Source organism: Notamacropus eugenii, chromosome 1, assembly GCF_028372415.1.
Source record: "Notamacropus eugenii isolate mMacEug1 chromosome 1, mMacEug1.pri_v2, whole genome shotgun sequence".
Classification (NCBI taxonomy): Eukaryota; Metazoa; Chordata; class Mammalia; order Diprotodontia; family Macropodidae; genus Notamacropus; species Notamacropus eugenii.
The window spans coordinates 9,133,121-9,150,507 of NC_092872.1; the positions used below are offsets into that span (position 1 = coordinate 9,133,121).

At 40.3% G+C, this 17,387-nt stretch overlaps 1 protein-coding gene across 9 annotated transcripts in view; it reads left to right on the forward strand.

Annotated features, from left to right (window-relative positions):
- Positions 1-7: 7 nt before the first annotated feature.
- The window catches only part of LOC140533046 (uncharacterized), a 49,288-nt gene continuing 31,908 nt past the window's right edge, over positions 8-17,387 (forward strand). For 5 of the 9 annotated variants that reach the window (XR_011976781.1, XR_011976784.1, XR_011976783.1 and 2 more), the window contains exons 1-5: positions 8-342; positions 6,486-6,568; positions 13,522-13,687; positions 14,350-14,454; positions 14,678-16,420. Coding sequence is in view for 5 of the 9 variants with exons in the window: in XM_072652372.1 (XP_072508473.1) it covers positions 6,545-6,568; positions 13,522-13,687; positions 14,350-14,454; positions 14,678-16,420 (2,038 nt within the window). In the remaining 4 variants the exon portion in view is untranslated. Of the gene's footprint in view, positions 343-6,485; positions 6,569-13,521; positions 13,688-14,349; positions 14,455-14,677; positions 17,084-17,387 lie in introns of those variants that run through there. The other 4 variants (XM_072652348.1, XM_072652358.1, XM_072652332.1 and 1 more) reach the window with 4 other exon arrangements.

The following is a 17,387-nucleotide window of genomic DNA, read 5'->3' on the forward strand; positions in this document are numbered from 1 at the left end:
TTGGAGGAAGTGGATGGCAGAAGGAGCGAGCTGCCAAAGAGACGCACTTCCGGCTAGACGTCTCCTCTCGGTGTCAAGGCAGGCGTAACTTCCGGAGCAAACGGCTCCGACACCGAGACCTCTGCCCTTCCCAGAGACCCGTCCCCAGTCCTCCCCGCCCCAGCGTTAGCTCCTTCCTTGGCCTGAGTGAGTCTGAGCCCCAGGGAACCGGAAGACCCTGAGGCCACCGCGAGACCGGAAGGAGTAGGCGCCCAGCGGGAGAAAAAGGAGGGACTGCCCCAGAGGTTGCCGGGATACATAGGGGAACCTGACTAGGAGAGGGGGCCGCCAGGGCTGGCTCAGGTACGAGCGCGTGCGCGGACACGCCCACGGGAAAGTGAAGGGGGGCGGGGGAAGAGGACCTGTCACCTACCCCCCACGTGAGAGAGCGTTCGCTGAGATGAACCGCACTGTTATCGCGAGACTCGCCGCTGGGCAAGCTTCTCTGTGGGGAGGCTGTGGTATGGGCAGGGGCCTGGCCAGCTGTTGGGTGCCCTTAACGGGCTCTGTGACCCTGGCCCCCTCCGGGCCTCAGTTTCCCTCACGTGTCGAAGCCTCTGATGGAACGATTAAAAAGATGACGTTTGTGCGTGCAGTGTTTTAGCCCATCGCGGAGGCCTCGCGGTGGCCCCGGGTCTGCCAGGCCCTGGGCACGTGCTCTCTTGGACGTGCCAGAGAATCGGAGCATGTGGTGAGGGGCTAGGACGCCCCCAACGACGCGGGCCTTCCTCCTCAGCTTCCTTTATGCCGCTCTGACCCCTCCAGGCCCCCTCCTCAGCTTTGTCGGTGCTTGGCATCCCCTTTTCTACGTCAGTGGTTTGACGACGCTTCCTCTTTCCTTGAACATGTGTTGAATTTTCACCGTTCCTTGTGATCTTCAGGGAAGCGGTTCCACCTTCCTGTGAATCTGTGGCTGGGATCTGAGGGGAGCTGGCTTCTTCCTAGCCCAGTTTCCTGCCAATCTGTTGCCTAGATTCTTGGACCTCACCGTCGTCTTACCCTTTACCGTCTTTAACATAGTCCACAGTCCTATGAAACTGGCCTTTCTGTTCATCTTGCATAAGAACGATATTCCCCATATACGAACAGTAATCAATACTCATTTCTGTAGCAACTGGAGGTTTATAACACCTGCCTTATGGGGATGGTTGTATAATATGATTCCCATTCTACAAGGCCCTGAAGTTTAGACAGGCCAAGATCATGTAGAAGTGGATTTCTTGGCTCAAGATCCTGCTCTTTTTTCAGTTGTACCATGAAACCAGCATTAGGAGGGCATCAACTTTTTTTATTAGAATTTAAGCCCCACATGCTGGGCCTATAAATCCTGTCCATTTAAGCATTCCAGCCTTCCCTCATCTCTCCATTTCTGGCATCATCTTGCAGCCTTTGCACTCTATTACTTTTTGACAGAAAGTATTACAGAATTTGATTGGAAGGAAACTCAGAAGACAGCATGGAATCTTTACTACAACACTCTAGGACAAGCAGTCATCTAATCTTTGCTTGATTAGCACCAATGATATGGAATCCAGTAGCTCCTGAGGCAGCCCATCCTACTTTGGGAATAGTGTGAATGGTTAGGAAGCTTCTTCTTACCTCATGCCAAAGTTTGTCACTTTGCAACTTGTATTCATTGTCCTTGGTCCTCTTCCATGGAGCCAAACAGAAAATGTCTTAATAATCGCTCTTCTGTTTGACAGCCTTTCAAATATATGAAGGCAACTATTATCTTTCCCACTCTAAACATCCCCCATTTCTTTGCCTTATTATTATTATTAACTCAAGGCCATTCTCTATTCTGGTTGTCCTCCTCTGCATGTTTTCTAGCTTCCCAGTATTATTTCTAAATTGTGTCTAGGATTGAATACTCCATATGAGGTCTAACCAGGAGAGGGCACAGTGGCGTTCTTGTCTCTTGATTTCTAGAAGCTTAATTGCTTATTGTTTAATGCAGACACAGGTCATATTAGCCTTTTTTGGTCCATATATTAGACTGGAATATTGTGTTTGGGTGTAGATAAAATAAAAGGAGAGCTGGAGTTGGAGTTGTGAAGGTCTGAGTGTGAATCCTGCCTTCGTCACTTACTTGTTCTGTCATATGGGGCAAGTCATTTAACCTCTGCCTGTCTCAGTTTCCTCTTCTATAAAATGGAGCTTATGATAGCACCTGTCTCCAGTGCTTAGCAGCATACTGGGCTCTTAATCATTGTTTATTGCCTAAATTGATTGACCAACAGAGTTGTTTAGAGGATAAAATAATATCTGTAAAGTGGTATTCACTTTACAGTACTTAAAAGCACTATATATAAAGATTAAGGTACTTTTAAGTGTAAATGTTAACTATCATAGGAACAGCCATTATGGCTCAACTATAAGATGGATAGAGGTGAGTAACTGTAATAAGGCCTGAAAAGTTGGATGGAGCTTTCTTAGAGAAAATAGAAAGCCACTGAAGGTAGTGAAAGGGAAGAGGGGTGACATGCTCAGATCCTCATTTTAGGCAAATCTCTTTGGCAGTTTGTGGCCATAGGATTAGAGATGGAGAGACTAAATAAATGAGGAGACCAAAAAGGTTATTACTGTGGTCCTCACGAGAGATAATGATGTGGTCCTAAACAAGGGTGGCAGCTGTGTGAATAGAAACAAGGAGAGGCATCAGAGAAGATACTGAGGGTGGGAACCTACAACTGGAAGGATGGCGATGCCTCAGATAGTAAGAGGGAAGTCTGGAAGAGGAATGAGTTTTCAGACAAAGGTAACGAGTTCTGATTGGCACATGTTGAGTTTGAGATATCTCTGGAAATTCAACTTGAAATATCCAAAAGAAGGGTGGTGATATGCGACTATATCTAACGAGAAGAGAACAGGACTGAATGTATAGTTCTGGGAATTATCTAGATAGAGATGATAATTGAACACATGTTAGCCAATTAGATTGCTAAAAGAAATAATATAGAGAAAAAAAGAGGGCTCAGGACAGAGCCTAGGAACATACCCACAAGTAAAGGAACATGACATGGATGATCAGTCAGCAAAGAGACTGAGGTGCAATGGTTAGATACGGAGAAGAACCAGGAAAGAGTATTCTGTGAAAAACCCAGAAAGGGAAAAGCATCCAGGGGGAAAACATGGTCCATAGTATCAAGTGCAGCTGAATGGTCAAGAAGGATGAGGAATGAGAAGAGCCTACTAGATTTGGTATCAAGAGATTGTTGGTAATTTTGGAATGAGCAGCTTCAATGAGTGCTGAGGTTAAGAGATTAAGAAGGAATGAGTACAAGGGAAAAATTGAGGTGCCATTGTGTAGAAAGTTTTTCAAGGAATTTGGCAGAGAAACAGGATGGATGGATGGATGGGTGAGTGGATGGATAGGTGGGTGACTGGGGGGGTGGGCGGATGACTGTAGTTAACAGGGTAATGGGGAGCTTGGTAAGTAGTTTACTTTTTCCTTCTTCCCTGTTTATTTCTAGTTCAGGCTTCAGTGGATTCTTCCCTCCATTCTTCTACTTGATTTCTCCTCCATTCTTCTCTTTAACAAAAAAGAATGATAGCTAGAACATGGATGATTGCAATGACACTCCCATTATTTATTTATTTATTTAAAGCTTTTAACATTCATTTCCACAAAATTTTCAGTTCCAAATTTTCTCCCTATATCTCCCCTCCCCCCACCCCAAACGCCTTACATTCCGATTGCCCCTTCCACTGATGTGCCCTCCCTACTAACACCCCTCCCTCCCCTTATCTCCATCTTCTCTCTTGCCCTGTAGGGCAAGATAAATTTCTATACCCTATACAGTATATTTCTATACTGTATTTCTTATTTCCCAGTTGTACACAAAAACAATTCTCAACATATGTTCCTAAAACTTTGAGTTCCAGCTTCTCTTCCTTCCTCTCTCCCTACCCGTCCCCACTGAGAAGGCAAGCAATTCAATATTGGCAATATATATGTAGGTTTGCAAATGACTTCCATAATAGTCATGTTGTGTGAGACTATCTACATTTCCTTCCATCCTATCCTGCCCCCCATTTCTTCTATTCTTTCTTTTGACCTTGTCCCTCCCCAAGAGTGTTTACTTCTAATTGCTCCCTCCTCCCCTTTGCCCTCCCATCATCCTCCCCACCCTACTTAACCTCTTCTTCTCTGCTTTCCTGTATTCTAAGGTAATTTTCATTCCAAATTGAGTGTCCTTGTTGTTCTCTCCTTAAGCCAAATGTGATGAGAGTAAGCTTCACTTTTTCCCTCTCACCTCCCCCCTTTTTCCCTCCATTGGAAAAACTTTCTTGCCTCTTCTATGAGAGATGATTTGCCCCATTCCATTTCTCCCTTTTTCCTCTCAATATATTTCTCTCTTACCCCTTAATTTTATTTTTTTAGATATGATCCCTTCCTATTCAAATCACACTGTGCTCTCTGTCTGTTTCTGTGTGTGTGTGTGTGTGTGTGTGTGTGTGTGTGTGTGTGTGTATAATCCCTCCAACTACCCAGATACTGAGAAAAGTTTCAAGAGTTATAAATATTATCTTTCCATGTAGGAATGTAAACAGTTCAACTTTGGTAAGTCCCTTGTGATTTCTCTTTCCTGTTTACCTTTTCATACTTCTTTTGATTCTTGTGTTTGAAAGTCAGATTTTCTTTTCAGCTCTGATCTTTTCATCAAGAATGCTTGAAAGTCCTCTATTTCATTGAAAGACCATTTTTTCCCCTGAAGTATTATACTCAGTTTTGCTGGGTAGGTGATTCTTGGTTTTAATCCTAGTTCCTTTGACTTCTGAAATATTATATTCCAAGCTCTTCAATCCCTTAATGTAGAAGCTGGTAGATTGTGTGTTATTCTAATTGCATTTCCACAATACTCAGATTGTTTCTTTTTAGCTGCTTGCAATATTCTCTCCTTCACCTGGGAACTCTGGAATTTGGCTACAATGTTCCTAGAAGTTTATGTCTTTGGATCTCTTTCAGGAAGTGATCAGTGGATTCTTTCAGTATTTATTTTGCCCTCTGGTTCTAGGATATCAGGGCAGTTTTCCTTGATAATTTCATGAAGGATGATGTCTAGGCTCTTTTTTTGATCATGGCTTTCAGGTAGTCCCATAATTTTTAAATTGTCTCTCCTGGATCTATTTTCCAGGTCAGTTGTTTTTCCAATGAGATATTTTACATTATCTTCCATTTTTTCATTCTTTTGGTTTTGTTTTGTAATTTCTTGGTTTCTCATAAAGTCATTAGCTTCCATTTGTTCCATTCTGATTTTTAAAGAACTATTTTCTTCAGTGAGCTTTTGACCCTCCTTTTCCATTTGGCTAATTCTGCTTTTTAAAGCATTCCTATCCTCATTGGCTTTTTGGACCTCTTTTGCCAATTGAGTTAGCCTATTTTTAAAGTCAAGCTGTTGACTTGCTTTTCATGATTTTCTTGCATCTCTCTCATTTCTCTTCCCAATTTTTCCTCCACCTCTCTTAGAGATTTTCAAAGTTCTTTTTGAGCTCTTCCATGGCCTGGGACCGTTGCATATTTATTTTGGAGGTTTTGGATGCAGAAGCTTTGACTCTTATATCTTCCCCTGATGGTAAACATTGTTCTTCCTCATCTGAAAAGATGGGAGAGAATACCTTTTCACCAAGAAAGTAACCTTCTATGTCTTATTTTTTTCCCCTTTTTTGGGCATTTTCCCAACCAGTTACTTGACTTTTGGGTCCTTTGTTAAGAGTGGGGTGAACTCAGGGGACCTGTAAGTTCTCAGTTTCTCCAAGGTGGCACAATCAAGGGAGAGGAGTTTACTTCCTGGCCTGGCTCACTGCTGAGCTTCAGATCAGCTGCTCATTTCCCCCAGGGGCTTTACTCTGAGCGTTCCTACAATGGAACAATGGATGCTAGCAGTGGGCCACTGGAGCCTAGGGTCAGGGCTAGGGGAGGACCCTGCTCCCTTGTCACAGAGGTGAAAAAGCCCTCTCCCTGTCCTTTGAAGCTGCCCTTGGCACCTGTGGACTAAGGGATCTGTGAACCTCTGCTGCTAGGGATTCCGCCCCTGAGGCTTGCTCCTCTAGTCACTGCGTGGCTGAATCTAGGCTGTGCTCCACTCTGCCTTCTGTGTGACAGACTCCTCCCACCAGCCCTCCAGATCACCCTGGGCTCCATTGCTCTGCAGTCTCTGCTGCTCCAGAATCCCTTGAGAGTCTCTTCACAGGTATTTTATGGGCTGTGGGGGAAGAGCTAGAGTATGTATGTCTTTCTACTCCACCATCTTGGCTCTGCCTCCCAGTGACACTATTCAAAAGGACCACTGATAAATATTGTTTCACTTTTCTTTGAAAGCAGTTATGTATAGAACAGGGACTGTTTGAGTCTCATTGAATTGGCATTAGAAGGGATGCAGGACTCCTCAGCACAGGAAACATAGAATACAAAATGTCTCACTCATGGCTTTTTCCTTCCTTAGTCCATGAAGTTCTTTCTGTTCTCCAAGTGAAGAAGACAGGAGACGAAGTGACATCAGTCATGTTAATTACAATCAGGCCTAAGGTGAGTTTTTCTGGCTATTGTTCCTTATAGACCACATTTTTTTGGAGACAGAAGAGAGGAGTCTGTTGACTCCTTCATTGCAAACCTGTAGTCTTCCCTTGTGGGTCCATGAACCAGTTTCTTTTTATGGGTCTGTAGTTAAAAAAATGTGTAGATACAGAAAAGAGCTCAGTGTGACAAGAGAAAAAAAGTTAAGAGAAATTAGGAGTAACAGCTGAGAAATTTTCTTGAGACTTAGAAATGCAAGTATCTTACATCTAGATTGATCAGGACCAGGCATGAATGGGTTATAAAGAAACACATGATCTAAGGTATGGACTTAGATTCAGAAGATCTGACTTTGAATCCTAGCTTTTTTCCCCTTACTAGTCATGTGACCTTAGGCAACTCACTTCACTGTTCAGTTTCTTTATATGCAAAATAAGGGAGTTGGATAAGGTGAGTTTTAAATTCTCTTCTAACTCTTAAAATTTATAATCCTATGATGATAAAGATCCATGACCCTAAATGATGATAGTTCAGCCATATCTGAAAACTTTTATCTGCATGTTGAAGCTGACAGTGGTGATATTCCAGACAAGCATGCTATGCTGATAAGCATCCATTGATGACGATAAACTTTCTGCACTGATCTATTCAGCAAGCACTCACCAAGAAGCGATTTCTTTATTAGGCACTGAGGATATAGAGATAAAAATGAAACAGTACTTCCCTTCAAGGGGGTTTGTAACCTATTAAGAGAACATGCACACAAATAAAAGTACACAAAATAATTTGAAAAATAATAAGACTTTAGCAATGGTGATGGGATGAGGGTCATAGAAGGATTTGAAGTAGAGCAGAGACAAGGAAGCAGTGTTCCAGGCATGGGGTGGGGGTGGGGGGGTACATATCTTAGTTTCATAAATTGGGAGATGGAATTTTGAGTCATGGGAATAACTTAGAGCCATGTAGATTATATGAAAGACAGTATTGTTATATAAAGTGAGAGAGATATGAGTCACATTATGTAGGACTTGAAATAACAGGCTAAGGAGTTTATAATTTTTCTTACAGTCAGTGGAGAACCACTAAAGATCTTCCAGTAGAGGAGTGACATGAGAAGATATGTACCTTAGGAGGGAGATTAGTTTGGCAATTGTGTGGTAGGTGGATTGGAGAGGCGAGAGAATAGAAGCAGGGACATCAATTAGATATTAAAATAATTAATCAGGAAGCATTATTTTAGGTACCACTGTGTGCTAAGCATTGCAGATATAAAAGGAAGAAGCAAAACTGCCCCTGCCCTCAAGAAGCTGACATTCTTACAGGAGAGACATGTACATACCTGTACATAGATTTGTATAAAACAGATACATAGGTAATTTTGTGGGGAGGTCAGAGAAGATACTAGCAGTTGGAGGGGATCAGGAAAGGCTTCTGATAGAAGCTGACACTTTACCTGAGGCCTGATGGACAGTAGAGATTCTGAGAGGTGGAGTTGAGAAGATAGTGCATTTCAGGCTTGGGGCACAACCAAGACAAAAGCTTGGGGAGACAGTGTTTTATAAAGAACGAATAAATAGTAAAAACGATTCTTTGGCTGGAAAGTAGAGTATGGGTTTTAATATACCTAGTAGAGGATTAGAAAAGACCAATAGATTTTACAATTAGGAGCTTATCAGTAGCTTTGAAGAGAACAGTTGCAGTTGAGTGATAATGTTAGAAGCTAGAAGCCAGAGTGTTTAGAAGGGAGAAGAAATGGAAACAACAAATATATACGGGTGTATGAGTTTGACAGCTGTGTTTGGGTGAGAAAGGGAGGAGACATGTAGGACACTAGTTTGGGCGTGTAATGAGAGGGTTTTTTTGTTTTTTTTTTTAAGGATAGGGGAGATACAGACATTTTGTAGGTGGCAGATAGGGAAAGGCTGAAGACTTAACAATGTTGGGGAAATCACAGTGGGAACAATCTTCTATAAAAAATGGGAGGAAATGAGATCAGTGATCCATGTAGAGAGCTTTTCCTTGGCAAGGAGGAGGACTGCCTCTTTATGGGGCTGAAGTATAAGAGAGAAGAATGAAGGATGATGTCCAGGGATTGTGAGAAGTAGAGAAGGGGAAAATAAGGAGCTCTTGGTCATTGACCTCAGCTTTTTCTCTAAACTTCTTAAGAGTGGGGCCCGTTTTGTATATCTCTTTCTATCCCCAGTACCATAGACAGTACTTGTTATTTACTGAAATGAAATGCTGAAGACCTCACCTATTAAGTTCAGACCATCTGGTCACCTTCCTGAAGTAGTTTCTAAAAGTGGACGTGGCCTTGGTACCGTGTCCTTTCCTGGTGTTCCTGTATTCATTCATTTGACATGTCTGGGCTCTCTCCCCACCAACAGTGACTCCCCACCACCCCTTGCCCCTACCATGCCCTCTCCCCATCCATACCTAGGCTTCCTTTATCCAGTCAGTGTCATCATTCTCCTGATCTTCAGGGGAAAATCTCATGGTTCTTCTTAACTCATCTAGTTCCCTCATCCCCTAATATCTAGTCAGTTGCCTAGTTCTGTCCTTTCTTTCTAATATTTTTAGCATCTGTCTCTTCTCTATTGCCAACATCTTAGCCCAGAACACTATCACATCACTCATTCAGAGGCAGAGTGGAAAAAGTGCTGGCCTTGGAGTCAAGACGACCTGGGTTCAAATTCTACCTCTAACACTATCTTTATGACAATGGGTAAGTCACTTAACCTATCTGAGCCTTAGTTTCCTCATTTGTAAAATGGGGATAATAGTGCTTTTAGGCCTTATTGACAGAATTGTTGTGAAACTCGAAGAAGAGAGTGTTTATGGAGCCCTTTGCAGGTTTTAAAGCACTCTCTAAATTTCAGCCATGAGCTACTTTTTATAGAGACTGTCAGCCTCTCTCCCAGCCGTCCTGTACATTTGTAACCGATTAATCTCTCTATCATCATTTCATTCTGATAAAGACATAAAAATCTCTAATTCTTAATTGAGCCATAAGCCTTATCTTGAGAAGGCAGTGGAAGGACTTCAGGAATTTGGAATGTTATTTCAAACCTACACCGCACCTTTGTTTGAACCACTTATAAGAAGCCTTGTTTATCATTATCAGCAAAACTATGTGGAGCCCAAGGGACTTAAGTGCAGCTGCATTTTCTTCATTGTCATTTTTTTTTAAAAAATCATTGTATCTGGGTTTTCTGTACAAGCTATTCATGGTGTTAATTAATAGTCTTTGTTCTCTTGAAATGTATAAAAACTTCTCCATGAACCTTCCTCTTTGAGAGAAGATCCAGTCTAAATTCAGGCCTGGCCTCAGGATCTCTTCCCTGCAATATTGCAGGAAAGACTGATTCTTAGTACATTGGCATTATGAATTTATTTTCTTGACAGCTTATGTATATACTTTCTGTATACACCTCCCTTTCCCATTCAAAACCTTCATTAGCTTCCTCCATTTTGAGATTCAGACAATCTTTCACTGGCATTCAAGGTTCCTCATAATCCAAACATCTTTCTCCTCTGGGAAGTGGTTCACTTACATAGTCTCCCTTCCCTATAAGAAAAGAGTTCTCAACTTGGGACAATCTCATTTTGAGCCCATATTATATATGTGCTTTAGGTTAAAGGCAATTTTCTATCATTCTAATGGCCCTATTTAATGGTCAATTAGAGAAAAAACAGCACACTGAAATAATATTTATAATGCTTTACATCATACTACCAGAGTGATTGATATAGCCTTCTGTGCACTGCAAACTTTTTTAAACGTAATTCAACAAATTATATTTACCAAAGAAGTATTTTAGTACCTGCCATGTACATGATTCTATGCTTGGGCCTTGGCATGCAAGGTAGATTTAACACAGGCTTTACTTTTAAGAAGCTTTAAATCTATTAGAAAGGAAAGACAAGTACTTAAGAAGTAGATATGTAAGGGAAAAGGAGGTAAGTGCAAAGAAGAGGGCCAGGCAAAGTGTTATGAGAAATTTGAGGAGGGGGAGAATACATTGAGCTGAGATGTCATGGAAAGCTTCAGAGAAAAGTTCAGCTGGGAGTTGGAAAGCAGAATGGAATTCAGTCTACAGATGGTGGAAGAGGAAATATGAGTAAAAGCACAAAGAAGGGAAAGGCTAGGATGAGAACAGGAAATGGAGGGAGGATTAAATTTGATTAGAACATAGAAGACATAGAAGGGGAAGGAGTAAGAGGTAAGGCTAGGTTCAAGACAGCTTGAGGGATAGGAGGGCTTAAATGCCAGACTTAAGATTTTATACCTCATAGGGAAGGCCGTCGGGAGCCATTAAAGGTTTTTGAGTACAGCAGTGACATGATCATGGTAGTACACCTGTAAGATTATCCCCCGGGTTTTGAGGAGTTCAGAGTGGAGTTGTAGATTGGGGCATTAAATGCATAGTGATAATTGAAACAGTAGATAAAGCAAGAATCTTGTGTATGCTTTGTTATATTACTGCCTCTTCATCCATGCCAACTATGGCTCTCTTTGCTTTTGTTGTTTTTACTCCCATCAAGCCCTGAACTCTTATCCTACCCTATCTTTGTGGTGTTGAACAATTGCCTAAGGCAACTTGAAGCCATTTACAGGACTACCAAGTTACCTTGTAACCTGTCAGAACCATCTATAAATAAGAGGCCAGTTGCCAGTACACCCCAGAACATCCTATCCACTTAGGAGATCTCTTCTAACTTACTGCTTGGAAACCCTTGACCAAGCCAGACTCCCAATACTGATTGTGTAGGTTGTCAATCCCATTGCCTCCATAAAACTGCATTGATGTGTATCCACTCAATACTCCAGAAATCCTGTTAGGATAAGCCCACCTTGAATTATATATTTAAAAAAATTTTTGTAACTCTTAACTTGACAAATACCAACAAACAGAAACATTTCTATATACAAAACTGAAGAAAATGTTACATAAACATGAAAATCCCCCTTATTTACAGCTTGTTAACTTTTTATAAAGTCTATAACATATTCCGCATATTCTTTCCAAAGCTCTCTTAGTTGTTGTTTCCCTCTAAACCTCCTTCTGTTCTCTTCTGCACATTTTAAAAAATACTTCACCGGACAGGTTTTTTTTTACATTAGTATCACCAGCCCCTCTTCTTGCCCCCAAATTTCCTTCTGCTGCCTAAAAATCTTTCAAACCTTCCCTCTAAGCACAGGCCAGAACAGATACATACATCGGCCATGTCAGAAAAGGTAGTTTTATTCTGCACCTGTGGTTTCTTGTGTCTCTGTAAAGATATAGCAGGTATATTTCCAATTCGTCCTCTGAAGTCATGGTTGGTCATTTTATTCATCAGAGTTATATTATATATTTCAAAGTTATTTTTCATTGAAGTAATTGTGTAAATTGTTATCCTGGTTCTCACTGCACTTTATGTCAGTTCAGATCATCCCATATTCCTCTGAATCCATTCCTTTGCCTTTTCTTACTGCAGTTATATTCATTATTAAATGAAATTAAAATTAAATTTCCTTCATTACCATACCATTAAATTCATGTTGCCATAGTTTGCTTGGTCATTTACAATTTAATGATACCCCTTAGTTTCCATGTTTTGCTGCAACCAAAAAATCCTGTTAGGATTATATGAATACATGTGCAATTTTTCCCTCTTTATTTTCCCTCTTTGGGAGATGAGCCTTTCTAGTTGTGTTACATGATCAAACATTGTGAACAGGTTAATGAGTTTGGAGATTCCAAATTCCTTCCTGCAATGGCTGGCCATTGTACATCTCCAGCAACAAATGCCTGATGTGCCTGTCTTCCCACAGCTCCAACACTTGTCATTTTCCTTTCTTGTCATCTTTGCCAGTCTCCTGGATATGAGGTAGAACCTGTTTTTAAATTCTTTCTTTTCTCTTATTAGTGGTTTGAATTATTTTTCACATGGTTGTTATTAGCTTTTCTTCCTCGTTATGTTGGTATGCCACAGTTCCCTCAATTCTGGGACACTACCTCCTGTGTAGTGTTGTTTTGATGGAAGCCCTTCAGAGGGCTCGAGAAATGTAAGCTGTTTATAACTCCCTGAAGTAAAAGTCCTGAGGCCCAGAGTGGCAGCTCCTGTTTACCATAAGAGGTGGCAACTTGGCTAGCCCCTTGTTCACCCACTTGTGATAGCCACAAGGGTACCAACCACTTTTGACCCTGTCCTCTGTTTTCCTTCCGGCTTTCACCTTGTAACATTGCACCTGGATATAAGTCTGACCTAAACTCTTCTTAGGTGTTTATTAGCTTATGGTCAGACTCTGTTGTGCTTTGGGACATATGACTGATCACTGACTGTTTTGACCTGAGACTCCTTATGTTGGCAAGATTTTTTGCCTTTTCTCCTTTTGGTACCATCTACAGCTTCCATACATATCCTCAGGGTGATCCTAAGATGGAGACCATTGAGTTTCTTCTGGAAGACCCCCAACCCCAAAACAGACCAGGTGAAACAGGACAATAACCGCGGCCCAGAGAAATGACTTGCTCATGGTCACACAGCTAGTTAATGACAGACGTGGGGATAGAGTCAAGTTTTGTTGACTCCCTTTTCCAGTGTTCTTTCCATTCCATCATACTGCCCCTGGTTAAATGACAAGTATAATAACATCACTGGAAGACTAACTTACTTCTCACTCAAATATTTGATTTTTCATTGAACATCAGTACTAATAACTAAGCCTGCTTAAGCTGATGTACATTTCAGTGCATTGTAGAATCACAACACTATTTGAACTACTCTCTCTTAAATCCCTTCAGTGTTCCTTATCCATTTTTTCTCCTTTAGTTTTCCTCATATTATCCTAGTTTGCACTGTATCCTTCACACACATCAGACGAACACTTTTGCATGTGTTCAGAGCCCTTAACACTCAGAATGACATTAGACATTTTGTCTGCTTCCCACGTTGCTACCAGTTCTTTCTCCTCCTAGGACCATGTGAAGAGAAGCAGGACTGTTTGGGTGATTCAAGAATCAGTTGCATTCAGAGACGTGGCTGTGTACTTCACCCAGGAGGAATGGGGGCAGTTGGATTCTGTTCAAAAGGATTTATATAGAGATGTGATGCTAGAGACTTATAGGAACCTAGTCTCTTTGGGTAAGATGGTTTTGCCTTATGTCTTTTCTTCTCCCTAGGATTTTTTTGTTTGTTGTTTTTATTTCCATGTTCATGGCTATGGGGAATTCTAAAGTATGCTGAGCTGAGATTTGGCTCAAGGTTTTGGTATCAGAGCTTCCTAATCGCTTTTGATTGTTTTAATCTCAGACACTTGGCATTTTTTTCTTTTATTTCTTCTCTTTCCCTTTTTTCCCTTTGTTTTTATATCAACATAAACCAGAAGTCTAGCAAAATTAGAAACAAAGTTGTACGTAAAACGCCAAATTTCAAACTACCTATTGTGGTAATCCTTAACAGAATAACAATAACATCTAGTTTACCCATTGTCTCCTTCCAACTTGTTGGTGTACTTATCTAGTTGTGCTGTTTTTACTCTAATCAGCGTGTATGTGTATTCTTTTTGCAGTATTTTCTCCATATTTGTTTATATTAATTATTTTTGTGGTGCTATAATACTCCATTGTGTTGCTGCATCAGTTCATTCAACCATTTCTTATTAGACATAGAATCTATTCCCATATTGCATTATTATGAACAAAGCCACTTTGACTTTTTTTTTCCTGAGAGGGAACTGGATATGCATTCTTGGTTACTCCCTCAAAATCATCATGAACAGAAATGTTCTGATTCCTTCTTATAAGCAGGAATCCCATTTTCCAAACCTGAAGTGATTTCCCAGTTGGAGAAAGGAGGGGAGCCCTGGATTCTGGATCTCCAGGGAGTTGAAGAAAAAGAAGTCCAAAGAGGTACTTGGCCAGGTGGAGGGAGTACAGAGCAATGATAGGGGAAACTTTGAAGCAACAGCCCAGCAGATCAGGGTGGGAGGGCATGTTGTTTTGTTTTGGTTTTTGCTTACACTATTATTTGTGACTTATCTAACCATGTACTCCTATTAGATTTATTATTGCATTATAGAAAATTTCTGTCAGCAAAGAGGTTATGGATATTTGCGTTTTTCCTTTCTTTCAGGATGGAAAACTAAGTATATAACCAAAGATTCTATTTCTGAATTACATTCAGTAGATTCAAGGGAACAGTTCATAGGAATTATTCCACAGGATATTAGTTTTGAAGAAGAATTAGATGTTGAGGACGGGCTATCAAGGAAACAGGAAAATTTCACAGGAGAAACTCAAGAGAAATACTTCTCACAGGAGAGATGTTTCAAGCAAATGAAATTTACCCATAAGAAATCATCCACTGAGGAGAGAAACTATGAATATAATAATTATAGGAGAAACTTTCTGAATTCAAACTCTGAAAGCCATTCAAGATTTTTTATAGGAGAGAAAGCCTATAAAGTTGGTATCACTGGAAAAAGCTCCAAACAGAGTTCAGACCAAAATAAATACCAGAAACTTTCCACAAAGAAAAAACCTTGTAAGTGTAATAAATGTGGGAAAATCTTCACTCAGAGCTCATCCCTTACTCAGCATCAGACTATTCATACTGGAGAGAAACCCTTTAAATGCACTGAATGTGGGAAGGCCTTTAGCCGGAGCTCACTCCTCACTCAACATCAAATTATTCATACTGGAGAGAGACCTTATAAATGTAACATATGTGAGAAAGCTTTTAGCCGTAACTCATTCCTCATTCAACATCAGAGGATTCATACTGGAGAGAAACCCTATAGGTGTAATGAATGTGGGAAAGCTTTCAGTCAGAGCACATGCCTTACACAACATCAGAGAATTCATACTGGAGAAAAGCCCTATAAATGTGGTGAATGTGGGAAAGCCTTCAATCAGAACACATGCCTTACACAACATCGGAGAATTCATACTGGAGAAAAGCCATTTAAGTGTAATGAATGTGAAAGAACTTTTCGTAAGCATTCACAGCTTACCCAACACCAGAGAGTTCATACTGGAGAGAAGCCCTATAAGTGTAGTGAATGTGACAGAGCCTTCAGTCAAAGGACACGTCTTACTCACCATCAGAGAATCCATTCGGGAGAGAAACCATACAAATGTATTGAATGTGGGAAAGCCTTCTTTCAGAGTTCATCTCTCACTGAACATCAAAGAATTCATACTGGAGAAAGAGATTATGAATGTACTATATGTGGGAAAACCTTCCCAAAGCACTCACACCTTGTTCAGCATCAGAGAATTCATACTGGAGAGAAACCTTATCATTGTAATGAATGTGGGAAAGCATTTAATCAGATCACATGCCTTACTGAACACCAGAGAATTCATACTGGAGAAAAACCTTTTAAGTGTAATGAATGTAAGAAAGCCTTCCAAAAACAGTCAGCACTTACTCAACATCAGAGAATTCATACTGGAGAGAAACCATATAAATGTAATGATTGTGGAAAAGCCTTCAGTCACAGCTCAATCCTTACCCAACACCAGAGAATTCACACTGGAGAGAAACCTTATAAATGTAATGCATGTGGAAAAGATTTTCGCAATCATTCACATCTTGCTCAACATCAGAGAATTCATACTGGAGAGAAACCATATAAATGTAATCAGTGTGGGAAGGCCTTCAATCAGAGTGCGTGCCTTACTCAACATCAAAGAATTCATACTGGAGAAAAACCCTTTAAATGTAAAGAATGCGGAAAGGCCTTCAGTCACAGTTCCTCCCTTTCTGAACATCAGAGAATTCATACTGGAGAGAAACCTTATAAATGTAATGAATGTGGGAAAGACTTTCGCAACCACTCACATCTTACACAACATCAGAGAATTCATATTGGTGAGAAACCTTATAAATGCAGTGAATGTGGGAAAGCCTTCAGCCGTAGTTCAGCCCTTATTAGACATCAGCAACTTCACAGAGGAGAGTAATAAATGTGGGGAAAGCTATAGCTAGATGTATGTACTTTGTTAAATGTACATACTTAAGATGTCATAAGATGAGGAATTTGTCACAAGTTGTGATATTTTAAGGTATGAGAAAAAGGGGATCCCTTATTCCTTGTTTTCCATCAAACCATTAGCTACCACCAGGACATCATAGTTTGTTGTTAATTAACTTTGAGGTTTATCATTAGTGGTTTAATCAGGGATGTTACTAGCAATATACATATACATACACACATGTATATAAGTACAAAATTGCAAGATTTCAAAAGTTGTAGGGAAACTTTATGAAATATAATTATAGCTTGAGTATAGACAGTTCCATATTTATATATTGTTTTTATTTGAAATGTTCCTCATATGATAGTTGTTTGGAACACCTAATTTCTTTTTCCTCTAGGTACATTGCTAAGACTGATGGTGAAGTTCCCAAGACTAGTCTACAGAAGCTATAAAAGCCTATTTAATACATAACAGCTTAAATATCACGTTTATACACATATGATGAGAAATATAACAAAAATTTTTGAAACTATAATTAAACAATTTATTAAAATGTTTGTTTTAATGGGTCTTTAATAATACCTCTGAGGAAAAGCATGTTTAGGTAGAAGAGCATGAAAGCTTAATAGATGAATAGAGGAGTAGAGATCGTGAAAGACTTAGGAGCTGATGGCTCCTGTCATGCTCAGTGTACCTTTAAAACTCATCATTCCCTTCTTTGGCACAGGTATTCCACTAGTACTGCTATTACCCATATCAGACATGTTCCCTCAGTCAATATTGTTTTACTACAATTAATCAGTTCGGCTACCTGTTAGTGTTAACACTCATAACTGTAGTACTTTAAATTTTTCAAG